We start from the raw sequence: 26,116 nt of genomic DNA, 5'->3' as shown, positions 1-26,116 counted from the left end.
CATGCATGAAGCCCTGGGTTCGATTCCTCAGCACCACATAAGCAAAAAGAAAAAAAACAGAAGTGGTACTGTGGCTCAAGTGGTAGAGCACTAGCCTTGAGCTGAAGAGCTGAGGGAGAGTACCCAAGCCCAGAGTTCAGGCCCCACGACCGGACCCCCCCACCAAAAAAAAAACATCAAGAGAGCATAGTTATCGGTCAACCTCAGCAAAGTAAGAGATCCTATTTTAACAGAAAACAGTTGGGCATGATGTATGCGTCTATCACCCCAGCTATGACAGGAAAGAAGGCTGCAGTCCAAGCTAGCCTAGAATAAAACAAGACTCTCTCTCAAAAAAAAAAAGAAAAAGACTAGAAGTGGCTCAAATGAAGGTAGCTCAGTGGTAGAGTGCTTGCCTCGCATGCATGAGGCCCTACGTTCAATTTCTCAGCACCACATAAACAGAAAAGGCTGGAAGTAGTGCTGTGGCTCAAGTGGTAGAGCACTAGCCTTGAGCTGAAGAACTCAGGGACAGCACCCAGGCCTAGAGTTAAAGCCCCATGACTGACAAAAGAAAAAAAAAATGCCCACAAAAAAAACACAAAACATTACATATAAAATGTTTGTATCAACTGTATTTATTGCTATAAAGCTTGAACTTTTTTTTAAAAAAGTGTTTTTAAAGTAGATGACATAGGAAAAGACACCCATAAAGGTAGGAAACAATCTCATCATTTACAAAGTGCTGCAAATTTGATAAATTTATGATGCCAGAAACTCACTCAGAGATACTCTTGGATGAGTAGATATAAATCTTTAAAATAGAGAAAAGAATGCCCAAATGGATATAAAAATACCCCCCCCAAAGAGAATTAAGCTTTTGACAAATTGGTCATTCAGAGAACTAAAACTTTTAAGCATGTTTTCAGTGCATTGTTTTATTTTTTGTTGTTTTTAAAAGACATCTAGCTTTAGGTGAGTTCAAGTTTCAGCCCAATCCAAGTATTCTGGGGTTGCAGTGGAGGTTAACTCCGGATCCCTGTGAGAGCAGGTAGATCTTGAGTGTAAAGCTACTGCTAGGGAACTAAGCATAAGACTGACCTGAGAAGAAGAGAGTGAGTGTGCACACGCATATCAATGTACCACAAATACTATACTGGCTATAGGGCTCAGTGCACCTACAGCTGGGAATAAGGCTAGCTTGCAGCTTCCTAGACATCCCATCCAGCAAGCTCTATACCCAGAGACCCACTCATGACCTCCACAACTGAGCAGAGGAGGAAACAGCCTCCCCAGGCCCACGATTCCCTGAGAAACAGGCAACACAGGCAGCAGGCCCACCCAGAGCTGGGCAACATTCCCAGCAGAGGGATGCAAAGCGTTCTTAAAAGGCCATTTAGAAAGTCCAGGGTTTCCAGATACAGACAGGACATTGGTAAATACCTAGCTGAGTCCATGTCTGATGCCATGTGTGGGGTACAACATGATGTGGGCGCTTCCATAATGTCCTCTTCTCTTGTGATCCACAGCCAGAACATTGTTCAACTTATGCATATACATTGGAGATAAAGACCAGAATCAGATATGTAGAAAGTACTGGAACCTGCTTGTATGTACCTGGAGATATGTTACAGCCCAGGCTACACACATGGAAAGCCTGTCATCCCCCCCACCCTGGAGATCAGAGGGTTTCTCTAGTCCATTTGGAATGTTAGGATCTTTGGGTCTCTGGCCCTTAGGACCTCCCCAGAGGACTCTTCTGCCAGGATTGCAGAGTGCATTCCTTGCCTCGGCAGGCCTCTGAGAGGCCCACTGGCCAGGGGAGTTTGTCCATGGCGGTGATGATGGCAGCAGTGAGTGCAGCTCAGATATAGTTGGCAGTGGGCTGCCGGGCACTGAGTCGTTGCATGTGACAGCCATGGCAGAGCAAGTGCCCATCCAAAGGGAAACAGCAGCAACCTTCTTCATCACTAAGCTGCATCCGGCAATCCTAGGAAAGAAGGTACCAAGTTCACCTCAGCCTAGTAACTTGCACACTTAAAAACTGGTTGCAACTGGCTGGGAATGTGGCTTAGTGGTAGAATGTTTGCCTAGCATGCATGAAACCCTGGATTCAATTTCTCAGTACTACATAAACAGAAAAGGCCGGAAGTGGCACTATGGCTCAAGTGGTAGAGTGCTAGCCTTGAGCAAAAGAAGCTCAGGGACAGTGTCAAGGCCCTGAGTTCAAGCCCCAGGATTGGCCAAAAAAAAAAAGGGTCGCAAGATGGGAGTAGAAATGACACAAGAAACCCAAGAAAATACCTCATCTGGACACCAGGTGTCGCTGATACTACAGAAATAATGAGACAAGGCCCTACTTCCAGTAGTGACAAAGAATCCCTAGCCTTTTTTTTCCTCCCTTTTTTTTTTGTGCCAGTATAGGAGCTTGAACTCAGTGCCTGAGGGTTGTTCCTTATGGCTCAGGGCTAGCTAGCATTCTACCACTAGAGCCAGATTAAGAGTCTCACAGACTTTTCTGCCCAAACTGGCTTGGAACCAGTATCCTCAGATTAGAGTCTTTTGAGTAGCTAGGATTTTACATGCGAGCCATCAGCAACTGGCTTAGGAGTTTACCTCTGGAGCAATCAGATTCAGATTCAGCAATGAGTAAACAATTAAGATTAGAGAGAGTAACTGGAAGAAAAGAGACCAGAAGAGATAAAACATAGCACCTTCCTGTTTCCTGGGTCCTCCATCTTTCCCATAGATGTATAGCTGCTCAAGGACTTGACCCTAGTCCCTGACCATTCCAATTCTCCCAACAGCCCAGGACCCATCACTTACCTCACAGTGATAGCACTCAAAGTGATAATCACGGTCCATGGATATCACCCTCACGATGTCCTCACAGCCCTGAAATATGCACACCCATGGCAATAAGAGCAGCTTGGTGCCCCCAACTCCCTCTCCTCCCCATGGATTCCTTCTTCCCCAACAGGAAGCTCATACAAAGGCCCCCAGGGCTTCTTTGATCAGATACAATCATTGGTAGTTTGGAGATGCTTTCATAAATCCTACCAGAAATCCCCCTTGCCCCTTCCTGGCACTGGTTTCATGGGGAGCACTATAGAGGGCCCTTCCTTCCCTCTCCCTCCTTAACCCCCACTCCCAGGTGTGAGTGGAGGGGAAGGAAGGGAAAGCAACAGGAGTATAAACAAAGTCCATGAGGTTGGTGAGGAGGCACCACAGATCAAATTCTGAACCAGCCCTTGGCTTCTTTCTCTAACATCTTTCACATGCGGAGTTTAAATAATTTCTGACCATGTCCTGAGAATTTTTTATCCTTCACCTTTTTCCAGCCCCTACATCTAGGATCAAAGAAAGCCTCCTCCTGTGATTCAGGACAGAAGATATGGAGCCTGCACCCAGCAAGGCTATCAGACATGTCCAGGCCCGGATGTTAGGGTCAGAGTAGTGACCCTAAGAGCAGAGTCACACGGGAATCCTCACTGAGTGCATTCCTCAGCTGCACCACTTCCCAAGGGAGACCAGGCCACATGTCCCCACCCCCTCCCCAGAGACAGAAGCAGCACTGGCTGCCCTGCGGAACAACCCAGACATACTGACCTCAGAGGGGAGGATGGGTTGGCCACAGGCTGCACATTTAGGGGCATAATTTCTAAAAGAGAAAGTAGTAGTGATGAACTGGAGGTAGAGAACCCTTGGACCCAGCTCCATATTACACCCCTAGGATTTGACTCACTTGTGGTAGTCGGTGACACAGTAGACCTGGTTGGAGAAATCCACTGTGAAGGGAACACCATCCAAGCACTTGTTGCAAACGATGCATCGGAAGCAGCCTGGGTGGTAGGACTTGCCCATAGCCTGCAGGATCTGACTTACAGAGTGGAAGGAGGATCAGTCTCCCTTCAGCTTCCCATTTTATATTCCCCAAGCTCCCATTCATCTCTTCCAACCCCATCTTGTCCTCCTGCAAGAATGTTTTGTAATTTGAGGGGATGAAGGAGTCTGCCAGTACTGAGGCCTGAAGTTAGGGCCTCCAGCTCTTGCTTGGCTTTTTCCACTCAAGGCTGGCTCCCCACCACCTTGAGCCATTCCTCCACTTCTGGATTTTTGCTAGTTAATTGGAAATAAGAGTCTCATAGACTTTTCTGCCCCAGGTGGTTTAAAATTAAATCCTCAGATCTCAGACTCCTGAGAAGCTAGGATTATAAAGGTGAGCTGCAGCATCTGGCTTCCCCCATCCCTCAAGAAGTCTAACCCTGAAAAAGGTCTTAGATTTCAACCCTGGACACAATATTAGGATCAACTAGGGAGCTTTTTAAAAACAATGCCAGCCAGGCTGGTAACACACACATATAATTACAGCACTCAGGAGGCTAAGCAGAAGGACCAAGACTTTCAGACCATCCTGGGCTAACACAGTAAGATAGTTTCAGGGGGAAAAAAAAAATCAGTGCTTATAGAAGTAGAACTCTGACTAAGAGGCAGAGAGAGAGCACCTAGCCTCTGAGTTCAAGCCCCAGTACCAGCACACACACAAGAGTAGATTTAAAAAAAAAAAAAAAATCAATGACCAGTTCCTAGTCTAGAATTAGCTCATCTAGTTATGGGCTCCAACACTGTATTTTTTTCCAGGCCTTCTCAGGTGATCTGCTTGCTAAGATGCCAGGGTTTATAACCACTGATCTAATCCAATTCCAAGAAAGGGAGGGAAGGAAGGAAGGAAGGAAGGAAGGAAGGAAGGAAGGAAATAGTTCCAACTGATTTCAACCAGTAGCAGAAAAGTCCTAGCTTAGATTGGAGGGCCTAGTTGTGCATGCAGAAGGAAAACATTGGGAATAATTGCTGTAGGGGAAAAAATGTCAAGAACGTGATTTATCCGGGGATAGGCTTCCTTCCAGCCTTCTCTCAGCATCCATCTAGCCCCAGATACCAGCTCTCAGGCCTGCAGCTTCCCTAGAGCACTTTCCTCACCTTCTCCAAAATCAAGTGACCACAGACACAGCATTTCTCAGCTGCCTCCTGAAACCCTGAAAACTAAAGAAAACAACAGGATGTCAGTCAAGCTGAGAACAATGGGTAGAACTCCCAAATGGGTGTGAGGGGGCAAGTCCAGATGCAAGAGACCATCACTCACCAGATAATCTTCCTCACAGTACACAGAGCCGTTGACACTGTAGAAAGCCTTGCAGCGCAACGTCCTCCCTAGAAGCAGCAGAAAAGGGACTGAAGCCTATCCTAGAGCCCAGAGTAGGGCTTCTCTTTCTCTGGTGTCCCTGCTCCTCAATGATGCACAATTCATGGAAGCCTAGATTTCAGTTCTTTTCCTTCTAACTGCTCTGTCCTTCCTCCCATACAAACGATCCATCTGACACCAGGCACCAGTGGCTCACAACTGGAATCCTGCAGCCAGCCCAGACTGGAAAGTCCATGGGACTCTATTTCCATTTAACCACCAGAAAGCTGGAAGTGAAGGTGTGGCTCAGGTAGTAGAATGCCTCCCCTTAAGTATAAAAGCTAAGGGACAGTGCCCAGACCCTGAATTCAAGTTCTAGTATTGGCGAGCGCATGCATGCGCGTGCGTATACACACACACACACAAATCCCATCTGATGCAATTTCAACTTGCTTTGGCCTTACTCCAGGTAACCTCTCCCCTCTTTTCTTACTGCTCCTTCCTGTGTACTCAACAGCTGTCTGCAACCCTCCCCAAAATGAGCACCTTCCTCACCACTGTAGACCAGTGTGCTGTTTAGCGCTGAGTGAGGTGCTAGACAAATTGCATAGAGAATCATATTGCCACAGACTTTGCCTTTTGGAACCTTCCAACCCATGTCCCATTGCCTCACCATGGATGTCCTGCTCTTACAATCCCATCTACTCCTTTCTTTCATTTTTTTGCTAGTCCTGTGGCTTGAACTCAGGATCTGGGCATTGTCCTTGAGCTTCTTTTGCTCAAGGTGAGAGCACTCTACCACTTGAGCCACAATGCCACTTCTGGTTCCTCCCCCTCCCGCTGTCCCTCCCCCCCTTCTTCTTCTTTGTTGGTTGTGGGGCTTGAACTCTGAGCCTAACCAGTGCTCTACCACTTCAGCCATAGTGCCACTTCTGGTTTTCTGGAGGTTTATTGGAGATAAGAATCTCACAGACTTTCCTGCCCAGGCTGGCTTTGAACGGCAATCCTCAGATCTCAGTCTCCTGAGTAGCTGGGATTACAGGGATGAGCCGCTGGCACCCAGCATTTCTGTTTTTTTCCACGTATGTGGTACTGAGGAATTGAACCTGGGGTTAATGCATGCTAGGCAAACACTCTACCATTGAACCATATTCCAATCCTCCATGTACTTCTTTCTAGACACTCTATGGAGGTCAGATCACACTGGAGTTAATGCTGGGAAAAAGCATTTATTTATGTACTTATTTGTTTATTTATGGATTTTTAAAATTTATTGTGCCAGTACTGCTGCTTGAACTCAGCACCTGAGTGCTGTATCTTATCCTTTTTCACTCAAGGCTGGCGCTGTACCACTCAAGCCATACCTGCTCCACTTCTGATTGGAGTTAAGTGTTTCATGGACTTTCTCCTCATTTGAATAGTGATCTCCAGATCTCTGTCTTTTGAGTAGCTAGGATTACAGGTGTAAACTACTGGTGCCTGGCTTTTTGATTTTTTTTTTGAGATAGACCTGTATCAGAAAGCTATGTTTGTATTTGTGTGTGCTGGTACTGGGGGCTTGAACTGAGGGTCTGGGCCTTGTCCCTGGGCTTCTTTTTTCTTTTCTTTCTCAAGGCTAGCACTCTACCACTTGAGCTCCTGCTCCACTTCTGGCTTTTTTGGTGCTTTATTGGAGATAAAGAGTCTCATGGATTTCACTGCCTGGGCTGACTTTGAACCTTGAACCTCAGATTTCAGTCTCCTGAGTAGCTAGGATTACAGGTGTGAGCCACCTTTGCCTAGCTTAAGTGTGCTTTGTTTGAGAGCAATGCATTGTTGTATGTACTGGGATGCTCTCCAAGTGTGGACCTAAAGTTTTCTAGGTGAGAGGAGCCAGGAATCTTTTCCCAAGCAAACAAAGCAGGACCATTCCAAACCACTCCATGGTGTCTAAATGGTCAGAGATAAAGGGGGAGTGGAAAGAAGTCTTCAGAAGAGGGCTTATAAAAAAGGACAGGCAGGGGCTGGGAAGGTGGCTCAGTGGTAGAGTGCTTGCTTGCCTTGTATGCATGAGGCCCTGGGTTCGATTCTTCAGCACCACATAAGCAGAAAAAGCCAGATGTGGCATTATGGCTCAAGTGGTAGAACACTAGCCTTGAGCTGAAGAGCTGAGGGACAGTAACCAAGCCCAGAGTTCAGGGGCCCCATGACTGACAAAAAAAAAAAAGGGACAGGCAGACCAGCCTTAAACAGCTAGGTATGGCAGTGCACACCTGTAATTCTAGCACTAGCAAACAGGAGAATGGTGAATTCAAGGTCAGCTTGGGCTATATAGTGAGAGACACCTCGTCTCAAGAAACCAAAAGACAGAGGAGAGAGAAGGGGAAGGGAGGAGACCCAGGGATCCAGACAGAAGCTGGAGGAGTGGAAAGCTGAGTTCAGGCAGATAGGAGATTATAGGTTTAGCAGATGAAGTAGAATGGGTAAGCAGTGGGAAGGGGTAATGAGAAAGGGGAGAAAGGGTGGTTTGGGGGGGGGGGGGCCGGGAGCACCCCCACAGAGGGCCTCTGGAGCTAACAGCAGAGGCAGGCATTCCTGGAGTGTGATGTCATCAGCTTGGCATGGCCCGGTGGCCGGCACTCTAGTGAGGTGGCTGAACTCTGACCAGCCAAGAGAAAACCCCCTCTCCACCTCCCACAGCCCCCACTCCCCCAGCGCACACCCCGCCCTTCCCACATTCCAGTCTTTCACTGTCGCCCCAGGCAACTTTTGCTGCCCAAGACCAAACTCCACCAAGGAGAGCCCGGAAGGGCAGGCCGGGCGGGAGTCCAGGCTGGGCCAGCAGGGAGGCACAAGAAAGAGGAAGGATCCAAGGAGAGAAAGAAGGCTGATCTGAGGCAGGAAAGGACTCCAGAAAGCAGGCAGCTTGGGGGGAGGGTTGGGTAGGTAGCACCTTGGGGTAGCTGTGGGTCTCCAGCTGGACAGCTAGGTGGCCCTCAGCAAATGAAGATCTACCAGCTCTCCTGGGGTATTTGGGAGTGTTTATGTGTATGGGGGGGTGGTACTAGAAGGCTGGCACTTACCACAGGAGCAGCAAACAAAGCACTGGGTGTGGTAGAGGCTGTCCAGGGCCTGGCAGGCATTGCTCTGCCCATAGATGCCTTTGTTGCACTTGATACAGGTGCCTAAGGGGAGAGAAGTCAGCGTCATACTCCATTCCCCAGCTCAAATCCAGGATCCATCCCCGAGCTTTTGAGAAGGCCACAAGAAATGGGATGCATAAGATGCTGACCAGGAAGATCTTTTCTTGTTTACTTGATTAGTTAGATTCTTCTTGTTGTGTGTGTGCCAGGACTAGGGTTTGAACTTAGAGCCTTATATTCTCTCCCTTGGCTTTTCTGCTCAGAACTAGGGCTCTGCTTGAGTCACAGCTCCACTTCTGCCTTTCTGCTGATTTATTGGAGGCAAGAGTCTCATCTCACTGACTTTCCTGGGACTGGCTTCAAACCTTAATTCTCAGATCTTAGCCACAAGAGTAGTTAGGATTAGAGGAATGAGCCACCATCGCCTAGCTAACAGATTCTTTCTGATCATCTATATTGTGCCTAGCACAGTACCTAATAGTGTGTGTGTGTGTGGGGGGGGGGGGGAACGGAGAAAGTCAAAACATGCTAGGTTCTGTTGAAGAAACAACAGGCAAATGTGGGACAAATGGTTGGGAGTACTGGCACATAGCCCACTTTAAAATATCTTTCTAGGGGCTGGGAAGGTGGCTCAGTGGTAGAGCGCTTGCCTTGCATGCTCGAGGCCCTGGGTTCGATTCCTCAGCACCACATAAGCAAAAAGCCGGAAGTGGCGCTGTGGCTCAAGTGGTAGAGCACTAGCCTTGAGCTGAAGAGCTGAGGGACAGCGCCCAGGCCCAGAGTTCCGGCCCCACAACCGGACCCAAAAAAAAAAAAAAATCTTTCTAGTAGTTGGGCAGGTAGCTCACGCCTAGAATCCCAACTACTCAGGAAATCGAGACTCAAAGGATTATGGTCGAAGGCCAACTTTAAGCAGAAAAGTCTTTTTACAAAATAATAAAGTATAAAAGCTAGGTTGTAAGTGTGATTCAAATGGTAGAGTACCAGTAGAAGAACCCAAGAGCCTTGTGTTCAAACCCTGATACCAGGAAAAAAGAAAAACACTTTCGAGAAAAGCAGGCTAGGATCAGGAAGTCTTCCTGGGACTTCAGATTTCCCTTCTGTAAATTAATCTGCTGTTCAGGTAAAGAATGATTTCTCTCTACTGGATGCTTTGAAGGATGAAGAGAAGGATCTGGTTCAGCAGAGGGTCCTGTGAGCATGACTCCTATGGGAAGGGAGCTGCCATGGTTGTGTTCCTAAGATGAGAAGGGTGGCAAACCCTCTAATGTCTCCCTGCCACCTGCCACAGGAGAGACACTGAGCTCAGAGCCCTCTCCCTACATCCCCCCACTATGCTGCATATACCTGACTCTGGCACCAGCTTTTCCTGGGTGTGTTCTTCCTTCCCTCCACTCCCCAATTCCAGGCCCATGAGTGAGGGCTAGGGCCTGTCTCTGGGGAGCAGATCCCAACGAGTTTGCCCCACCTCTCCCCCTCGGCACACTGCCACACTCCCTGCCTGTTGGGGCCCATCCCAGTCTTTGCCCAGGGGCTTGGGAGCTGGTGCAGCAGCTGCAGCAACTGATGAGCCCAGGCCTGTTCGGCTCCCACCCTCTGGCAGCTGGGGCAAGGCTGAAGCCAAGGAAGAGGGCCCCTACTAAGAGGCTACCTTCAGGGTAGGACTGGGGCCCAAGGAGACCCTAGGGGCTTTGTTGCCTAAGAAGCTCCCACCTGTGAATTCAAAAGGGTGGCTAGCCACAAGGGACAGATCTGCCCAGGAGTGTCACACCAGAAGTCCTATCAGAGATGTTCTTTGGGAAGCCTTGGCCATGATGGGAAGACAAGAGGAAGCTGCTCAGGCATGTCTGCCTCACCTCCTGTCTCCCAGCCTATCCATACCTATCTGCTTCCTACCACTTCCTGCCATTTCATTCCAAGTTCTCTGAGTTCCTTTCTTCCTTTTGGCTCTGATGGTTTAGCCAAGGAGACTTACTTCTCAGTGACTCCTCCTGGGCTTCAAAAGGAAACTGCTAAATGACCCTGTCACTCTGTTTCCCTTGATCAAAGTGATTTAGCATCATCTGTTCTGGGCTTCCCCCTCTTAGAGTAGGAGAAAAGAATGGGCTGGGGAGAAGTGTTGGGGTTGAACTATGCAGCCCCTTCCCGCCTGCAGCCCTGTTACCTCTAGATTTCTTCCCAATCATCCCTGCCCAACTTGCGTTCCTCTCCCTCTTCACATTTCTAGCCATGAACTTCTACAGCATGGGGTCTATGCAGGGCAGGGACGTGAGTGGTAAGAATGGTGGGGAGGCGCTGGGAAACTGAAGAGGCTCACAGTCTAGGAGGGTGCACCTTCCACTCTGCAATCAGATCGGGCATTGCTTTTTATGAAGCAGTGCCTATGGGCTCGAGACCCTTTCACACACACACCCGCCCCCCCAATCCTGAGACTTATCATCAAATCCATACTTCCTGAACACCACCAGATTTCCTTAACTGCACACAAAGTCAGGGGCTACTTCTGGGCTGAATCGTAAACAGGTTATGGCCAGCATTCAAGGCCAGGTTGTTACTGATGCGCACAGGATGGATATACATCCATCCAAAGGTGGCGGTGTTCCAGTGGTCGTGGCTTTTGCCCTGACGTCCGGAGGGTGGGGGGAAGTGGTCGTACCTTCGGGTCTCTGCTTTCATGCCCACGGGCACACCTCGCCAGCAGGACTGGGGCTGGGCGACATGTGGGTGCCTAGGTTGCGTTTCAGGGCGCTCCATTTCCCCGACAGCGGCCGCGGTTCCGCGTGAACTGGGGAGCACCCCCCCCCCCCGCAACCGCGTGAGCGCACCCCACCCCTGGGCCGCGGCGGGCCCCGCCCGCGGGCACCTGGAGCGCCAGGGCAGGAGTCGGCACGCACGCGGCCCGCCCGCCCCGCCCCCACCCGCGCATTCCCCGAATTCCTGCGGGGGGGCCGGGTGGGGGAGCGGCGCGCCGCAGCCTGCAGGGGCAGCGTCGCGAGGGGGGGGAGCAAGGTGGGGGGGGATGCTCTCGGCACCACCGGGTATCCTCCCAGCAGGGCCTCCTACTGCGAGAACCCCAGGCGCTCTAAAGCTACAGATAATGAGGAGGGTCTGAATTTGGCAAGGGCTCTGGGGTCCACCCCCGACCATCCCTCGGGCCACTCTTCTGCCTCTGGGACCCCTGGGCACGGGCAATTTGGGCCGCCGGGGCCCTGGAGAGTCGATCTAGAGGACTGGTCCCCCCTCCCCGACCCTCGCCACTTGTCTTTCACTCACCGAAGTAGTCCTCGCGGGCCTCTGGCTCCCGCATCCGGGCTCGGGAGGCCTCCGGAACGAAAGGACCCGGCGGCTCCTCGGCCCCCGACGGTTCTACCCCCGGAGGTTCCCCTCGGGCGCAGACTTCTCGCCCGCCGCTGCCCACCGTCAAGCGCAGCAAGGCTGTGAGCTCATCCTGGTAACGGGCACCCGCGGCGCAATCCGCGTAGCCAGTCACTGAGTGTCGTCCGGGCTGCGCTCCGCGTCTTTCCAGGGGCCCCGCCGCTCCCGCTGCGGCCCCGGTCAGAGCTCCCGGGCTGCCCAGGGCCGGGGGGTACGAGTGGCGGCTCTCCTGGCAGCCGAAACCCGCGGGCCGGTGAGCGCACAGTCGGTCCAGGGCGGCATGGAGCTCGGGGTAGGCGGACGGGACCCCTCCGGGGGAATAGCCTGCCGAAGCCCCGGTCAGGGGTGGGCCGAACAGGCACGGGCCGGCGGGCAGGGGGCTCCCGTGGCGCTGGTCGTAGCCCATGCTGATGCCGCTGGTGCGATTGCTGCAGGGCCGGCTACCTCCGGCTCCACCGGCCCCCGCCCCGTCCAGCAGCAAGCTGCCCCGGGGGCTGGACGGCTTACTCGCGTCGCTGGCTGAGCTACTGGCGAAGCTGGAGCGGGGACTTAGGGCCGGTGCCGTCGTCTCCAGCCGGAAATCGGGAGGCAATGACTGAGGTAGAGGCAAGGCCCGGGTGGGCAGCGGCCCCCCAGGAAAGGAGCCTTCGTAGCGCTGCGCCTCGAACGAGCTGCGCGGATTCCGCTCAGAGTCCAGGGGGCCTTGCTCCCGAGACGGCTCCAGTGGCTCATCCCCAGGTCCCCCAGCAGCTCCTCGGGGCCCTGATTTCCTGGGTGCCCCCGGCCCACTTAGGCGCCCCTTTCCCGGCCCCGGAGTTCCATCAGACCCAGACCGGCTCGCTTCACCCTTTCTGCGGCCGAACTTGGCGCTGCCGGAGTCCGAGAGCCTTAACTTCTCCAGCAGGCGACTGGCTTTCTCCCCTAGCCGCTCCATGCCCTCGGGCCCGGGGCCTGTAGCCCCCTCCCCTCCTGGCACCCCGCGGCGTCTTGGTGGCCGCTTCTTTTTGACTGCGGCCGGACCTCCGTTTCCCAGGGGTACAGGATAGGCACAGAGGGCTTAGCGGGCGTCCCAGGTGCCCGGCGCCCGCAATCCCGCAGCATCCCCCGGCGAGAGGGGCTTCTTCCCCCCGCGCATCTGGGGTCAAGTGGGTCAGCAAGGGCCCAGAGCCGTGGCTGTCGGGCCCGCAGGTCTCTATCTGTTCACGCGTCGACGCAACTCACCACACGACTGACCCCGGCCCCCGCCCCCCTAGCGCTCTCACACTCCGCACACACCGAACTTCTCTCCCAAACTTTTGTCTGCCTGGCCGGATCTACTTTCCTGGAAGGGCGGAGCGCGGTGTGCAGGGGAGCGACTGGGTGCTTGCGCAGGGATCTCCGGTGCGTCGAAAGGGGGTCGCGGCACGGTGGGAGGCTAACTGCCCCGGAGGTGAGGTTCCGCCGACTGGACTGAAAGGAGGGACAGAGGCGGCTTGGATAGCCGCGACCACAGCGCTCCAGAACGGGAACGGGAAAGAACGAAGCGGGAGGGAGAGAGGGAGGGGACTTTTTGTTTGCAGTTGGAATGCGCGGAGGGGCACTGTGGATGTCGCGGTCGGGACTTACGCGAGGCGTGTGTTCTGCGCAAATACCGTGACTTTGTTCCTAGAGTGGGGACGGGGGAGAGACTGGCACCAAAGTGCTGAGATCGGGGAGCGAGCCGTAGGGAAGACAGGAAGGAAGAAGAAAGAGAGATACGTGGAAAGGCTAGCGGTGTGTAGGTGAAGGCGGTCCTTATAAAGATAGCTCTGAAAGGCGAGGAGTCCCATGTAGGTGAACACAGGTAGCGGAAGGAAGAATGGGAGTAAAGGCGAGTGTGGGAGGCACTGAGACGGATGCTTAGACAAAGGAAAAGGACACGTTAGTCCTGGGAGCTTGAGACACAAAGTGAAGAAGAAGAAAAAAAACACGCACCACTTTTGTGGACTCGCAGATCTGTGATGGTGGAGAAGCCGGTGGAAGAGGTATACATAACTCTGTGTCGAAGCAGTGATAGAGAGTAGAGACAAGGTTTGGGACTAATCCTTGGCCTTAAGAGGGAGGGAAGAAGATTTAGTGTGTATATAAAAGCAGGTTTGATACTTACTAATCGCTACCTGAAGTGTAGGAGAGAAAAGACTACTGGAGACACCCACCCCCTGGTGTTGGGAAAGAAAATTTTTAGCAAATGTTTCAGGTGACTATGGGGCTTGAAGGCCTGTTTTTAGGGTGAGCAAACACTCCTGCCCCTCCCGGTTGGTGTTAGGAAGTTGATGACAAAGATTATGTTAACTTAGGACGAAGGAAAGAAATGGCAGCTAAAGGAAGTGACACGTGAAAATGACCAAGGTGGGAAAGAGGCTGATATTGACCAGACTGGGAGAATCAAGAGTAAGGAAAAGAAGAAATCCTAACTGAAGCTAAACACCAGCCAACTGATTTAATCAGGAGAGTAACACATCAGGGACAAGGGACTGAAGAAGTAGCATGAAGAAAAATGACTCTTGGAGCCGGTAATGTGGCTTAGTGGTAAAGTGCTTGTCTAGCATGCATGAAGCCCTGGGTTCGATTCCTCAGTACCACATAAACAGAAAAAGCTGGAAATGGCACTGTGGATAGGATGTTACCCTTGAGCAAAAGAAGCTCAGGGACAATGTCTAGGTCCTAAATTCAAGCCCAAGGACTGGCAAAAACAAAACAAAACATGTATTTAGAGAGTATTAAGGTTACATGCAAACAAATCATGCCTATTATTTTCATCTCAGCATTTTGGACACCTTTTATAATTTAGTGTGGCCTTGTGAAATGGAAGAGGAAAGCCAGGTGTGATGGTGCATAGTTAATCCCAGTACCCAGATCTCAGGAAGCTTGAGGTAGGAGGGTCATAAATTTGAGGTCAGCCTGGGCTCCATAGTCAGAACTTGTTTTATTTTGTTTAAAACAAGATGTCAGATGCCTGTGGCTCACACTTGTAATCATAGCTACTCAGGAGGCTGAGATCTGATGATCATGGTTTGAATCCAACCAGGCAGAAAAGTCTGTAAGATTCTTATGTTAGGAAAAGGCTAGAAGCGGCACTGTGGCTCAAGTGGCAGAGTGCTGTTAGCCTTGAGCACAAAGAGGTTCAGGGACAGCACCCAGGCCCCTGGGGAAGTGGGGGGGAGAAGAGAAAAAAAAAAGAGAAAGAAGCCAGGCACCGGTGGCTTATGCCTGTAATCTTAGCTACTCAGAAGGTTGAGATCTGAAGATCTGAGATAGTGGTTCAAAGCCAGCCTGGGAGAATCTTTTTTTTTTTTTGGTTGTGGGGCTTGAACTCTGGGCCTGGGCGCTGTCCCTCAGCTCTTCAGCTCAAGGCGGGCGCTCTACCACTTGAGCTACAGCGCCACTTCCGGTTTTCTAGTGGTTTATTGGAGTTTCACGGACTTTCCTGCCCGGGCTGGCTTTGAACAGCGATCCTCAGATCTCAGCCTCCTGAGTTGCTAGGATTACAGGCGTGAGCCACCGGTGCCCAGCCAGCCTGGGAGAATCTTATCTCCAATTAACCACCAGAAAACTGGATGTGGAGCTGTGGCTCTAAGTGGTAGAGCACTAGCCTTGAGCAAAAAAGCTCAGGGATAGCACCCAGGCCAACGACTGACTAAAGGGATGGGGAGGGGGAGGAAAGGGAAGGAAGGAGGGAAGGTTAATATCTTTGGGCAAATTGGATTTTTTGCCCAAGTTGCATTGTATCCAGGGACTTCTGAAAATGAGCCTGTTTGGCTCGACAAATCAAGCCTAAAACTTTCCCTTGGGATCCCATAGAGAGTTTGCTACTACATTGGAGGACCGGAAACACAACAGAAGGGGAGCTATCAAGTTACATCTAGAACCTGTTGGCAGTAACATCTTTAGAATTAACCTGAGGCTCTCCATTCCTGACTCCAAATGGAAGGAAATTCTGGATTCTTCCAGTTACTTACACCTGAAATATTAGTATAACATCTAGTAATTGATAAGAGAGTAAATCCTAAATTAGATGATGGTGACTCATGCCTATAATCCTAGTTACTCAGAAGGCTGAGTTTGTAAGACTGAAGTTTGAAGCCAGCCAGCCCAGGTAGTCAATTCAAGAGATTCTTAATTTCCAAACAACTAGCAAAAAGCTGGAAGTGGAGTTATGGCTCAAGTGATAGAGCTAAATGACAACTAAGAGCTAGATTCTCTGAGTATCAGCACATACACACACAAGTTGAGAAGCCACTAAAAAGGTCCACCTAGGAGTTGGTGGCAGCAATGGACACAGTTAACGAAATAGCCTGCTTTCTTAGGAGATAACAGGAAGCAGAGACTAGTGAAGCAGAAAAGGGCAATAGTGCTCCTGACCTCAGGGTGACTACTCTACAGTTGAACTAGAACTGGGAGGCCCCGAGGGGCTAATCTCTGCTCCACTCCCAACAGTCATTGTTTGTAGGGTTTTTATTGTTGTTCCAAAGGGTGAATTCAGAGCCTCACATTTGCTTGGCTTGCTTGATCAGCTTGCTTGCTTTGCTGGCACTTTTGTACCACTTGAACCACACATCCAGCCCTATATTTTGCTTGTTTTGGTTTTTTTGTTTTGTTTTGTTTTTTGTTTTTTGTCGGTTATGGAGCTTGAACTCTGGACCTAGGCGCTGTCTCTCAGTTCTTCAGCTCAAGGCTAGCACTCTACTTCTTGAACCATAGCACCAGGTTTTCTGGTGGTTAATTGGAGATAAGAGTCTCACAGACTTTCCTGCACAGGCTGGCTTTGAACAGAAAAAACTGGAAGTAGTACTGTGGCTCAAGTGGTAAAGAGACTCAGGGAAAGTGCCCAGGCCCTGAGGAGTGGAGAGAGAGAGAGAGAAAGAGACAGAGAGAGACAGAAAGAGACAGAGAGATCTCAACCTCCTGAGTAGAATTATAGGCATGAGCCACCAGAGCCCGGCTTTGCTTGTTATTTTTTTTTGGGGGGGTGGGGGCTCCGGTCGTGGGGCTTGAACTCTGGGCCTGGGTGCTGTCCCTCAGCTCTTCAGCTCAAGGCTAGTGCTGTACCACTTGAGCTACAGCGCCAGTTCCAGCATTTTTCTTTTTGCTTATGTGGTGCTAAGGAATTGAACCCAGGACCTCATGCATGCAAGGCAAGCGCTCTGCCACTGAGCCACCTTCCCAGCCCTTGCTTGTTACTTTAGAGATGGAGTCTAGCATTTCCATATGAGCTGGCCTTGAACAAAGATCCTTTGGATCTCAGCCTTCTGATGGTCAGGCCACCATCTCTCATGTCTTAAACCAGTGCAAGAGTTTCTTGGCCAAGTCTTGTTTCCAAGCCATCTTATGTCTGTGTGTGGGGGGGGGCGGGGTGCGGGGGGTCCAGTCGTGGGGCCTGAACTCTGGGCCTGGGTGCTGTCCCTCAGCTCTTCAGCTCAAGGCTAGCGTTCTACCACTTGAACAACAGCTCCACTTCCAGCTTTTTTCTTTTTGCTTATGTGGTGCTGAGGAATCGAACCCAGGGCCTCAGGCATGCAAGGCAAGCGCTCTACCACTGAGCCACCTTCCTAGCCCTGCCATCTTATGTCTTGAAGCAAGTAATTCTCTGTCTCTGTCTGTCTCTGTCTCTCTGTCTCTCTCTCTCTCTCCACTCCTCAGGGCCTGGGCACTTTCCCTGAGCCTCTTTACTCAAGGCTAACACTCTACCACTTGAGCCACAGTGCTACTTCCAGTTTTTTCTGTTTATGTGGTATTGAGGAATCCAGGGCTTCATGCATGCTAGGCAAGCACTCTACCACTAAGCCACATTCCCAGCTCTTAAGTGATTCTTTTTTTTTTGGTTGTAAGGCTTGAACTCTGGGCCTGGTGCTGTCCTTCAGCTCTTCAGCTAAGGCTAGCGCTATACCACTTGAGCCTCAGCTCCATTTCCGCTTTTTTCTGCTTATGTGGTGCTGAGGAATCGAACCCAGGGTCTCATGCATGCAAGGCAAGCACTCTACCAGTGAGCCACCTTCCCAGCCCTCCAGTGATTCTTGTAGTACACAAAACTGAGCATCTCATTTTCCTGCTTCAAAACCTTTTAGTAAGCTGGCGTTGGTGGCTCATACCTGTAATCCTGGTTACTCAGGAGGCTAAAATTTGGAAAATCATGGCTCAAAGCCAAGCTTCACAGAAAAGTCTGTGATCCTTCATCTCCAACAACCAACATAAAGCTGATCTGGAGGCATGGCTTAAGTGGTAGGGTACCAGCTGTGAGCAAGAAAGCTTGGCAAGACCATGAATCCCTGAGTTCAAGTCCTGGTACCAGCATAAACAAAAAAAGCAACCTCTTGATGCTTACTCATCACTTTTGAGCTATGGTCTACACTATATTTATTTATTTTGTGTGCTGGTTTTGGGGCTTGAACTCAGGGTTTGGGCACTGTCCTTGAACTTTTTTATTTTTGGGTCCGGTTATGGGGCCTGAACTCTGGACATGGGCGCTATCCCTCAGCAATTCAGCTCAAGGCTAGCACTCTACCACTTGAGCCACAGCACCACTTCCAGCTTTTTCTGCTTATGTGGTACTGAGGAATGGAACCCAGGGCCTCAAGCATGCAAGGCAAGCGCTCTACCACTGAGCTACCTTCCCAGCCCCTCCTTGAGCTTTTTTTTTTTTTTTTTTGGTCCGGTTGTGGGGCCTCCGCTCTAGGCCTGGGCGCTGTCCCTCAGCTCTTCAGCTCAAGGCTAGCGCTCTACCACTTGAGCCACAGCGCCACTTCCGGCTTTTTTCTTTTTGCTTATGTGGTGCTGAGGAATCGAACCCAGGGCCTCAGGCATGCAAGGCAAGCGCTCTACCACTGAGCCACCTTCCCAGCCCCTCCTTGAGCTTTTTTAAGGTTAGCACTCTTAACACTTGAACCACAGATCTACTTCCAGCTTTTTGGTAATTAATTGGACGTAAGAGTCTCATGGACTTTCCTACCCAGGCTAGCTTCAAACTTCTGAGCAGCTAGGATTGTAGGATTGCAGTTATGAGCCACCAGTGCTCAGTTTTATTTTTAATTATCTCTTCTTCCTCCTCCTCCTCCTCCTCCTCCTCCTCCTCCTCCCCCTCCCCCTCCCCCTCCCCCTCCTCCTCCTCCTCTTCTTCTTCTTCTTCTTCTTCATTTTGGTATTGGGGATTGAATACAGGGCTTCATCATTCTTGCTGGGCAGGCATTCTATCACTTGGGCCACACCTCCAGCCCATTTTTTTCCTTCCTTCCTTCCTTCCTTCTTTCCTTCCTTCCTTCCTTCCTTCCTTCCTCCCTTCTCTCTCTCTCACTCTCTTTCTGTCTTCTGAACTGAGGGCCCTGACCTCACTTGACTGCTTGCTTTGCTGGTGCTCTACCATTTGAGCCTCCAGCCTGGCTTTTTGCTGGTTATTTTGGACATGGGGTCTCATGGACTTTTCTGCCTGTGCTGGTCTCAAACCACAATCCTGTTTCTCTGAGTAGCAAGGTTTACAGATAGCCCAGAGCCACTAGCTCCCAGCTCCCATTGTTTTTTTTTTTATAAGGTTTACCTTTATAGACTGTTCTCAGCATCATTTATCCCCTCCCCTAACTAGTTTGAAGTAAACCTGGTCTGTATTCACTCTAGTTGGACTTTTGTACCTGCTTGTTCCATTTGAGATATTCTCCTGGCCTCTGCCTTTCTCCTGATTTAATCTTCTTTTAGATATCAGTTTAAACACCATTGCCTCTGAGAAGCCTTTCTGACTGCAAGAGAAGGTTAGCTACCTCTGCTGAATACTGGCTTACTTCATTGCCCACTCAATTGACAGGCTTCCCAATGGCATAAAAAACCTGATCATCTAAACACATCAACAGTGTATCCATAGCACCTCACACCTAATAAAGTGTTTTTTGCTGTGTGTTTGTGTGCACATATGTGTGCTGGGACTGAGGCTTTAACCCAGGGTTTCAAGCTCTGGCTTGGCTTTTTTGCTCAAGGCTGGTGCTCTACCATTTGAGCCATATCTCCACTTCTGGCTCTTTACTGGTTAACTGAAGGTAGGAATGTGTCAGGATTTTCTGCCTAGGCTGGCTTTGAACCTTAGATCTCAGTCTCCTGAATAGCTAGGATTATAGATATGAGCCACCAGGTCTTAGGTGTTTTTTTTTTTTTTTCCTTCAGTTTTTGAGATAGGGTCTCATGATGTAGCCCAAGTTGATCTTACTCATCTTCCTGCCCCAGCCACCAGAGCGCTAGAATTATAGGCACATGCCAACATACCCTGCTTTAATATTTATTGTATTACTGAATGACTATAAAGCCTTTTATATCTTATCCATTTGACATGTTTGTGTGTGTAGACACATATACCCTCAAACTACAGCTTGGCTGATAGGTCTAAGAAACAACTACAAAGCTATATTCTGCTTGGTCATAGGCATGGAGAAAAACCATTAGTGAAACATGGAAATTCTTTTAAAATCTAATCTCCTGCTCTTGTAAAATGTTTACAATAAAATCTTCCTTATATAATCCAGTAAATAATGGCTATTATACCTAGATCCCAAGTCCCAAATAGTTATGGAGCCCATGGTCCCTTGCCTAGCTCATGATTGAAACTGCCACCAGGTGGCAGTATTACCCTGAACTACTTCTGTTTTGCTTCCACTGCAGAGCCAGACCAGCAGTTAAGGGGAAGCAAGATACCACAAGGGCTGCTTCCCTTGAGCTTTGGGCGAAATGGGGGAAACAACCAAAAGAAAACTCAGAGACAGGAACATGTGTCAAAAAAGGCCCCATGTTTCTTTGATGCATCCTTTTCTTATCCCAGGTTCCCTCGAGGCACTGCTTATGCTTTCAGGAATAAGCATTTTTCTAGCTTGCCATTCACAGTGGGGAAGTCACCCCCTTCTCCATGAGTTCTGGTATCCAACCAGAGCTTCTAGCTTCCACATCAAACAGAGACTGTGTTAAGAAAAGAGGTGGCTCATGCCCATAATCCTAGCTACTCAGGAGGCTGCGATCTGAGGATCACAGTTCAAAGCCAGGCCAGGCAGGAAAGTCCATGAGACTCTTATCTCTAATAAACCACCAGAAAACTGAAAGTGGCACTGTGGCTCAAGTGGTAGAGTGCTAGCCTTGAGCTGAAGAGTTCAGGGACAGCGCCCAGGCCAGAGTTTAAGCTCCATGATTGGAAAAAAAAAGAGAGAGATGCTTGTTCAGTCTACAGAAAATATCTCATTGGGAGAAGCCCCATGGCCCCTCTTTTCTGGGATGTGGGGAGTGGCAGAAGCCACAGTTTTTTCTTGGTCAAAGACCTCACTCATCCTTTTCTACTTTGATTTCAATGAATGAGTTCAAGTCAGGACAGCAGGTTTTATGGGGTTGGTCGAAAGATGGGGAGATGGGTCCATTGTCATGGCTTCCTTCCTCTTCGTCCTCATGAAAATTAGGATTATACAGTTCTGGGGGAAGGAGTTGGGCTTCCGCAGAAGGCAGTCTGTCTGAAGGAGGTCCATACACACGGTTGGCTTTGGTGCCATGCTTAGAGTTAGCATCCAGGTGGTAGCAGAGCTCTGTGAGGCGCTGGGCCCGGAACCGAGGAGGGCGGGCCACCCAGACCCCTGGCTCATTAAGACTGTCCTCTTCATCTGACATCAGCTCTTCTGTCACATCCTTCCACAGGCGTTGGTCTTCAGGTCCGAAATGTCTCATGATGCTGGATCGGTTGGCAAACAGCTAAGGTAGGACCCCAAAACAGAGATTAGGAAGAAAAATAACAGACTATGGATTTAGGGAAAGGGGTTAGGTGGGGAAGAAGGCAGTGTAAAACCCATTCTTTAAGTCCAAGTTCAGAACTGGTTTGCCCTCCACCTCTGCCTGTCTACTTTCAGCCTGGCATCCCTAGTCCCAGATGCCTCATGCCTTCTCCATTATGGCTTAATTAGGATTTAGGGTTTAGCATTTTTTTTCTGTGCTCATATTCAGACTTGAACTCAGGGCCTAGGCACTGTCCTTCAGCTTTATTGCTCAAGGCTGTCACTCTACCACTTCAGCCAGACTTCCACTTTTTTTTCCTGCCAGTCCTAGGGCTTGAACTCAGCGCCTGGACACTGTCCTTGAGCTTCTTTTGCTCAAGGCTAGCGTTCTACCACTTGAGCCACAGCGCCCCTTCTGACTTTTTCTGTTTATTTGGTGCTGAGGAATTGAATCCAGGGCTTCATGCATGCTAGCAAGCACGCTACTACATTCCCAGTCCCTTGTTGTTGTTGTTGTTTGTGTTAGTCATAGTGCTTGAACTCTGGGCCTGGGCTCTTCAGCTCAAGGCCAACGCTCTACCACTTGAGTCACAGCACCACTTCCAGTTTTCTGGTGGTTAATTGGAGACCTGAGTCTCATGGGCTTTCCTGCTCAGGCTGGCTTTGAACTGCAATCCTCAGATCTCAGCCTCTTAAATAGCTAGGATTACAGGCATGAGCCACCTGCACTGGGCTTCCCCCCTACCCACCTTTCTGTTTGTTTGTTTTGTTTTGTTTTTGTGTTTAATTGGAGATAAGAGTCACAGACTTTCCTGCCCAGGGTAGATATGAACCTTGATCCTCATATCTCAGCCTGCTGAGAAGCTAGAATTACAGCAATGAGCCACTGGTGACCAGCTGGCTTTAGCATCTTGAAAGGAAGGCCTAGATCCCTACCCGATACCGGCGACTTCGAAGTTTCTTTTCTTCTTTTTCTTTCAGGCCTTTAAAAGGGTTTAAGGAGTTGCGATACTCCCGTCTCTTGGTAAGGAAGTAGGCCACACAGGCTCCTGGAGGGAAGAGAGGAGGGAGTAAGCAGTGGAGTCCTCTAGAGCTGTGGTCCCAGCCCTTTTTATCTTTTTTGACCTCACACTGCTGAATGGAAGGCTGGCATCACTCACTACTGAGACAGTGGGCTCTCCTGCCATACACGCCAGCATCTCTTCAGTCCTGTCTGGTTTAGTATCATCTCCAATATTAACTCTTCCTATCTCCCACTAAAAATACAACTGCCCCTCGTGCATTAACTCTGCCTTATTATCAATCAATCAATAGATATCAATCACTACTTTTTTTTTCTTTTATTGGTACTAAAGTTTGAATTCAGGGCCTTGTGCTCATTCAGCTAGTGCTCTACCACTTGAGCCATGCCTCCAGCCTTGCTTTTTGCTGGTTAATTGAGTCTTGTGTTTTTTTCCTACCTGAGCTAGCTTTGAAACATGTATCTTCTACATTTCAGCCATCCGAGTAGATAAGATTATAGGTATGAGCCACCTTGTCCAGCTTCAAGCACTTTTTCTTTTTGTTAGTTGTGGAGCTTGAACTGAGGACCTAGGTGCTGTCCTGGGGCTAGTACTGTGGCTTGAACTTAGGGCTTCATGCTTTTGCTTGGCTTATTTCAATCAATGCTTGTGCTCTACCACTTGAGTGATACCTCTACATCTGGTTTTTGCTGGTTAATTGGAGATAAGAGTCTCGTAGACTTTCCAGCCCAGGCTGCCTTCAAACTGTGATCCTCAGTTCTAAGCCTCCTGACTAGTTAGGCTTATAGGCATGAGCCACTCATGCCCAACTTCAAAATAATTTTTTTTGTTTTGTTTTGTTTTGTTTTTTTGGTCATAGAGCTTGAACTCTGGGCCTGGGCGCTGTCCCTCAGCTCTTCAGCTCAAGGCGAGCGCTCTACCACTTGAGCTACAGCGCCACTTCCGGTTTTCTAGTGATTTATTGGCGATAGGAGTCTCATGGTCTTTCCTGCCTGGGCTGACTTTGAACCGAGATCCTCCGATCTCAGCCTCCTGAGTAGCTAGGATTACAGGCGTGAGCCACTGGCACCCAGCACAAAAGAGTTTTAAAGTATACCATTTTCATCACCTCCTCCTAAGTCATCCCTACTATGTTTCTCCCCTGACCTTGGTGTGGGAGGGGAGGGGACAGAGAATGAGTGGCCACGAGCCAGTTTTCCTCACCTTTCAGCTCCTTATCAGTGTAATTGTGGGGACTGGTGACCAGCTCCTGCTTGAGCTTTTCCAGAAGGAACTTCACGACTGAGATGTTCCAGGAGGACTTGATGCTACCAGAGGAGAATATGGATGAGGCACTCAGCTTTTAAGGAGACACATGAACAGAGCCACCCAGCACTAATCAATCAGGTGCTAAATTCCTGGGCCTAACACAGGATACCAGGGACAAAGGGGAGAAGGAGGTAGTGGCCTCCCCGTGGTATTGGTGTCCCCTCTGCTTCCCTCTCCTTAGCAAAGTACCCTGTGATCTTTTTCCCTCAAGAGACCATACCTTTCAGACCCATTGAATCTCTTGTCATTGGTGATATGGTTATGCACATTGTGGACCAATTTCTAGGAGGGGAAAAAAACAAAAACAGAATCAAGCCAGGAGTGGATAGAATGAAAACCTTCCTCTGGTACCTATGATTAAATGGGATTGTCCTTGTGGGATTTTCTGCCTGAGTTCTTTCCACAGCCTTGGTACCACTTTTGTATAGGCTGTTTCTTAACTAGAGAGCCAATCTAAGTTAGTTTTGCTCTGTGTGTGTGTGTGTTTGTGCCAGTCCTGGGGCATGAACTAAGGGCTTGGTGCTGTCCCTAGACATTTTTTGTTCAAGAATAGCACTCTAGTGCTGGGAAGATGGCTCAGTGGTAGAGTGCTTGCCGTGCATGCATGAGGCCCTGGGTTCCATTCCTCAGCACCACGTAAACAGAAAAAGCCAGAAGTGGATGCTGTGACTCAAGTGGTAGAGCACTAGCCTTGAGCTGAAGTGCTCAGGAACAGTGCCTAGGCCCAGGGTTCAAGCCCCACGACTGACCAAAAAAAAACAGCACTCTACCACGTGAGCCATATTCGCACTTGTGGCTTTTTTAGTAGTTAATTGAAGACCAGAGTCTCACAGACTTTCCTGCCCAGGATGGCTTTGAACCATGATCCTGAGATCTCAGCCTCTTGAGTAGCTAGGATTACAGGCGTGAACTTCTGGCACCCGGCCCAAGTTAGTATTTCTTTTTTTTTTTTTGGTCGGTCGTGGGGCTTGAATTCTGGGCTTGGGCGCTGTCCCTCAGCTCTTCAGCTCAAGGCGAGCGCTCTACCACTTGAGCCACAGCGCCACTTCCGGCTTTTTGCTTATGTGGTGCTGAGGAATCAAACCCAGGGCCTCATGCATTCAAGGCAAGTGCTCTACCACTGAGCCACCTTCCCAGCCCCCCCTTTTTCTTTTTCTTGCCCTGTATCAGAGTTGGAACTCAGGTCCTATGCTTGATTGGACTTTGTTCAGCAGGCACTCTACCAGTTCAGCCATATCACTAGCTCTGTTTTGTGCTGACTATTTGGAAACAGAATTCTGTGGTCTTTTCTGTGAAAGCCTTGAACTTTGAACCTTGATCCTCTGAATTTCAGTTCCCTGAGTAGCTAGAAATATAGGTATGAGCCACCCCTGTCCTTCCCTTCCCCTACTGCCTTTTTTTTAACATGTGGCAAAAATATTTTAATATTAACATTAAAATATAAAGCATCAACACAGAAATCCCACTGTTGTGTTTTCAAAACAGGGTACAAGGATACATGTAATGACGAGATATTTTGAATTTGCTTAACTTCAAACCCTAAAATGGGAAACCAATCTTGGAGGTAAGGGTATGGCAACAGTGAAGCACAGATCTTGGAGGTGATCAGACTAGAGCCTTGGCTTTACTCCTACTAGGAGACTTTACCCTGCCCTCTACCTTACTCCCACCCTCACTTTTTAAAAGTGTGTCAAGCTTGTAATCCTAGCTACTCAAGATGCTGAGACTTGAGGATCCTGATTCAATGCTAGCCAAAGCAGAAAAGTCCATGGGATTCTTACCTCCAATTAATCAGCAGAAAGCTGGAAGTGGAGCAGTAGCTCAAGTGGTAAAGTGACAGTCTTGAGTGAAAAGCCAAGTGAGAACTCAAGGTCCTGAGTTCAAGCCCTGATATTGGTATGCGTGCATGTGCACATGCACACACAAGTATCAAGACTTCTGCTTCTGGATAATGTGACCACTGGAGTCTTGGATCTCAGACTTTTTCACTAGGAGATACTGAATGTATGTATATGTATATATATATATTAACATACACACATATATATTATATATATTATATATATATATGTGCATGTACACACACACATATATACACATGTATACCAGGGCTACCGCAAGTGAGTATTTCTTTAGCCCCATATTCTTGCAATTTTTTTTTCTTTTTTCTTTTTTTTTTGCCAGTCATGGGGCCTGAACTCTGGGCCTGGGTGCTGTCTCTCAGCTCTTCGGCTCAAGGTTAGTGCTCTACCACTTGAGCCACAGCACCATTTCAGGCTTTTTCTGCTTATGTGGTGCTGAGGAATCAAACCCAGGGTCTCAAGCATGCAAGGCAAGCACTCTACCACTGAGACACCTTCCCAGCCCCTACTCTTGCAATTTTTAAATCTT

The 26,116-nt window shown here is 49.4% G+C and overlaps 2 protein-coding genes across 2 annotated transcripts in view; both read right to left on the bottom strand.

The window, feature by feature from the left end:
- Positions 1 to 599: 599 nt before the first annotated feature.
- On the bottom strand, positions 600 to 12,949 carry Ajuba (ajuba LIM protein). The gene is made up of 9 exons (XM_042686467.1): positions 12,668 to 12,949; positions 11,557 to 12,624; positions 8,224 to 8,325; positions 5,123 to 5,190; positions 4,960 to 5,022; positions 3,725 to 3,855; positions 3,589 to 3,640; positions 2,806 to 2,874; positions 600 to 1,969 (listed from the first exon to the last, which is right to left on the bottom strand). Exons 2-9 carry the CDS (start codon positions 12,590 to 12,592, stop codon positions 1,844 to 1,846), a joined length of 1,647 nt encoding a protein of 548 aa, XP_042542401.1. The 5' UTR covers positions 12,593 to 12,624; positions 12,668 to 12,949; the 3' UTR covers positions 600 to 1,843.
- Positions 12,950 to 20,794: 7,845 nt separating this feature from the next.
- Positions 20,795 to 26,116, bottom strand: part of CUNH14orf93 (chromosome unknown C14orf93 homolog) — a 31,130-nt gene continuing 25,808 nt past the window's right edge. Inside the window, exons 4-7 of the mRNA XM_042686418.1 lie at positions 23,946 to 24,007; positions 23,621 to 23,724; positions 22,332 to 22,444; positions 20,795 to 21,375 (exon numbers count right to left, since the gene is read on the bottom strand). Of these exons, the coding sequence (XP_042542352.1) occupies positions 20,956 to 21,375; positions 22,332 to 22,444; positions 23,621 to 23,724; positions 23,946 to 24,007 (699 nt within the window). The 3' untranslated portion in view covers positions 20,795 to 20,955. The remainder of the gene's footprint in view (positions 21,376 to 22,331; positions 22,445 to 23,620; positions 23,725 to 23,945; positions 24,008 to 26,116) is intronic.

This window comes from Dipodomys spectabilis, unplaced genomic scaffold (genome assembly GCF_019054845.1).
Source record: "Dipodomys spectabilis isolate Male_0828 unplaced genomic scaffold, ASM1905484v1 ptg000097l, whole genome shotgun sequence".
Taxonomy (NCBI): Eukaryota; Metazoa; Chordata; class Mammalia; order Rodentia; family Heteromyidae; genus Dipodomys; species Dipodomys spectabilis.
The sequence above is the reverse complement of the archived record's forward strand: the minus strand, read 5'-3'. Positions and strand labels throughout refer to the sequence as shown.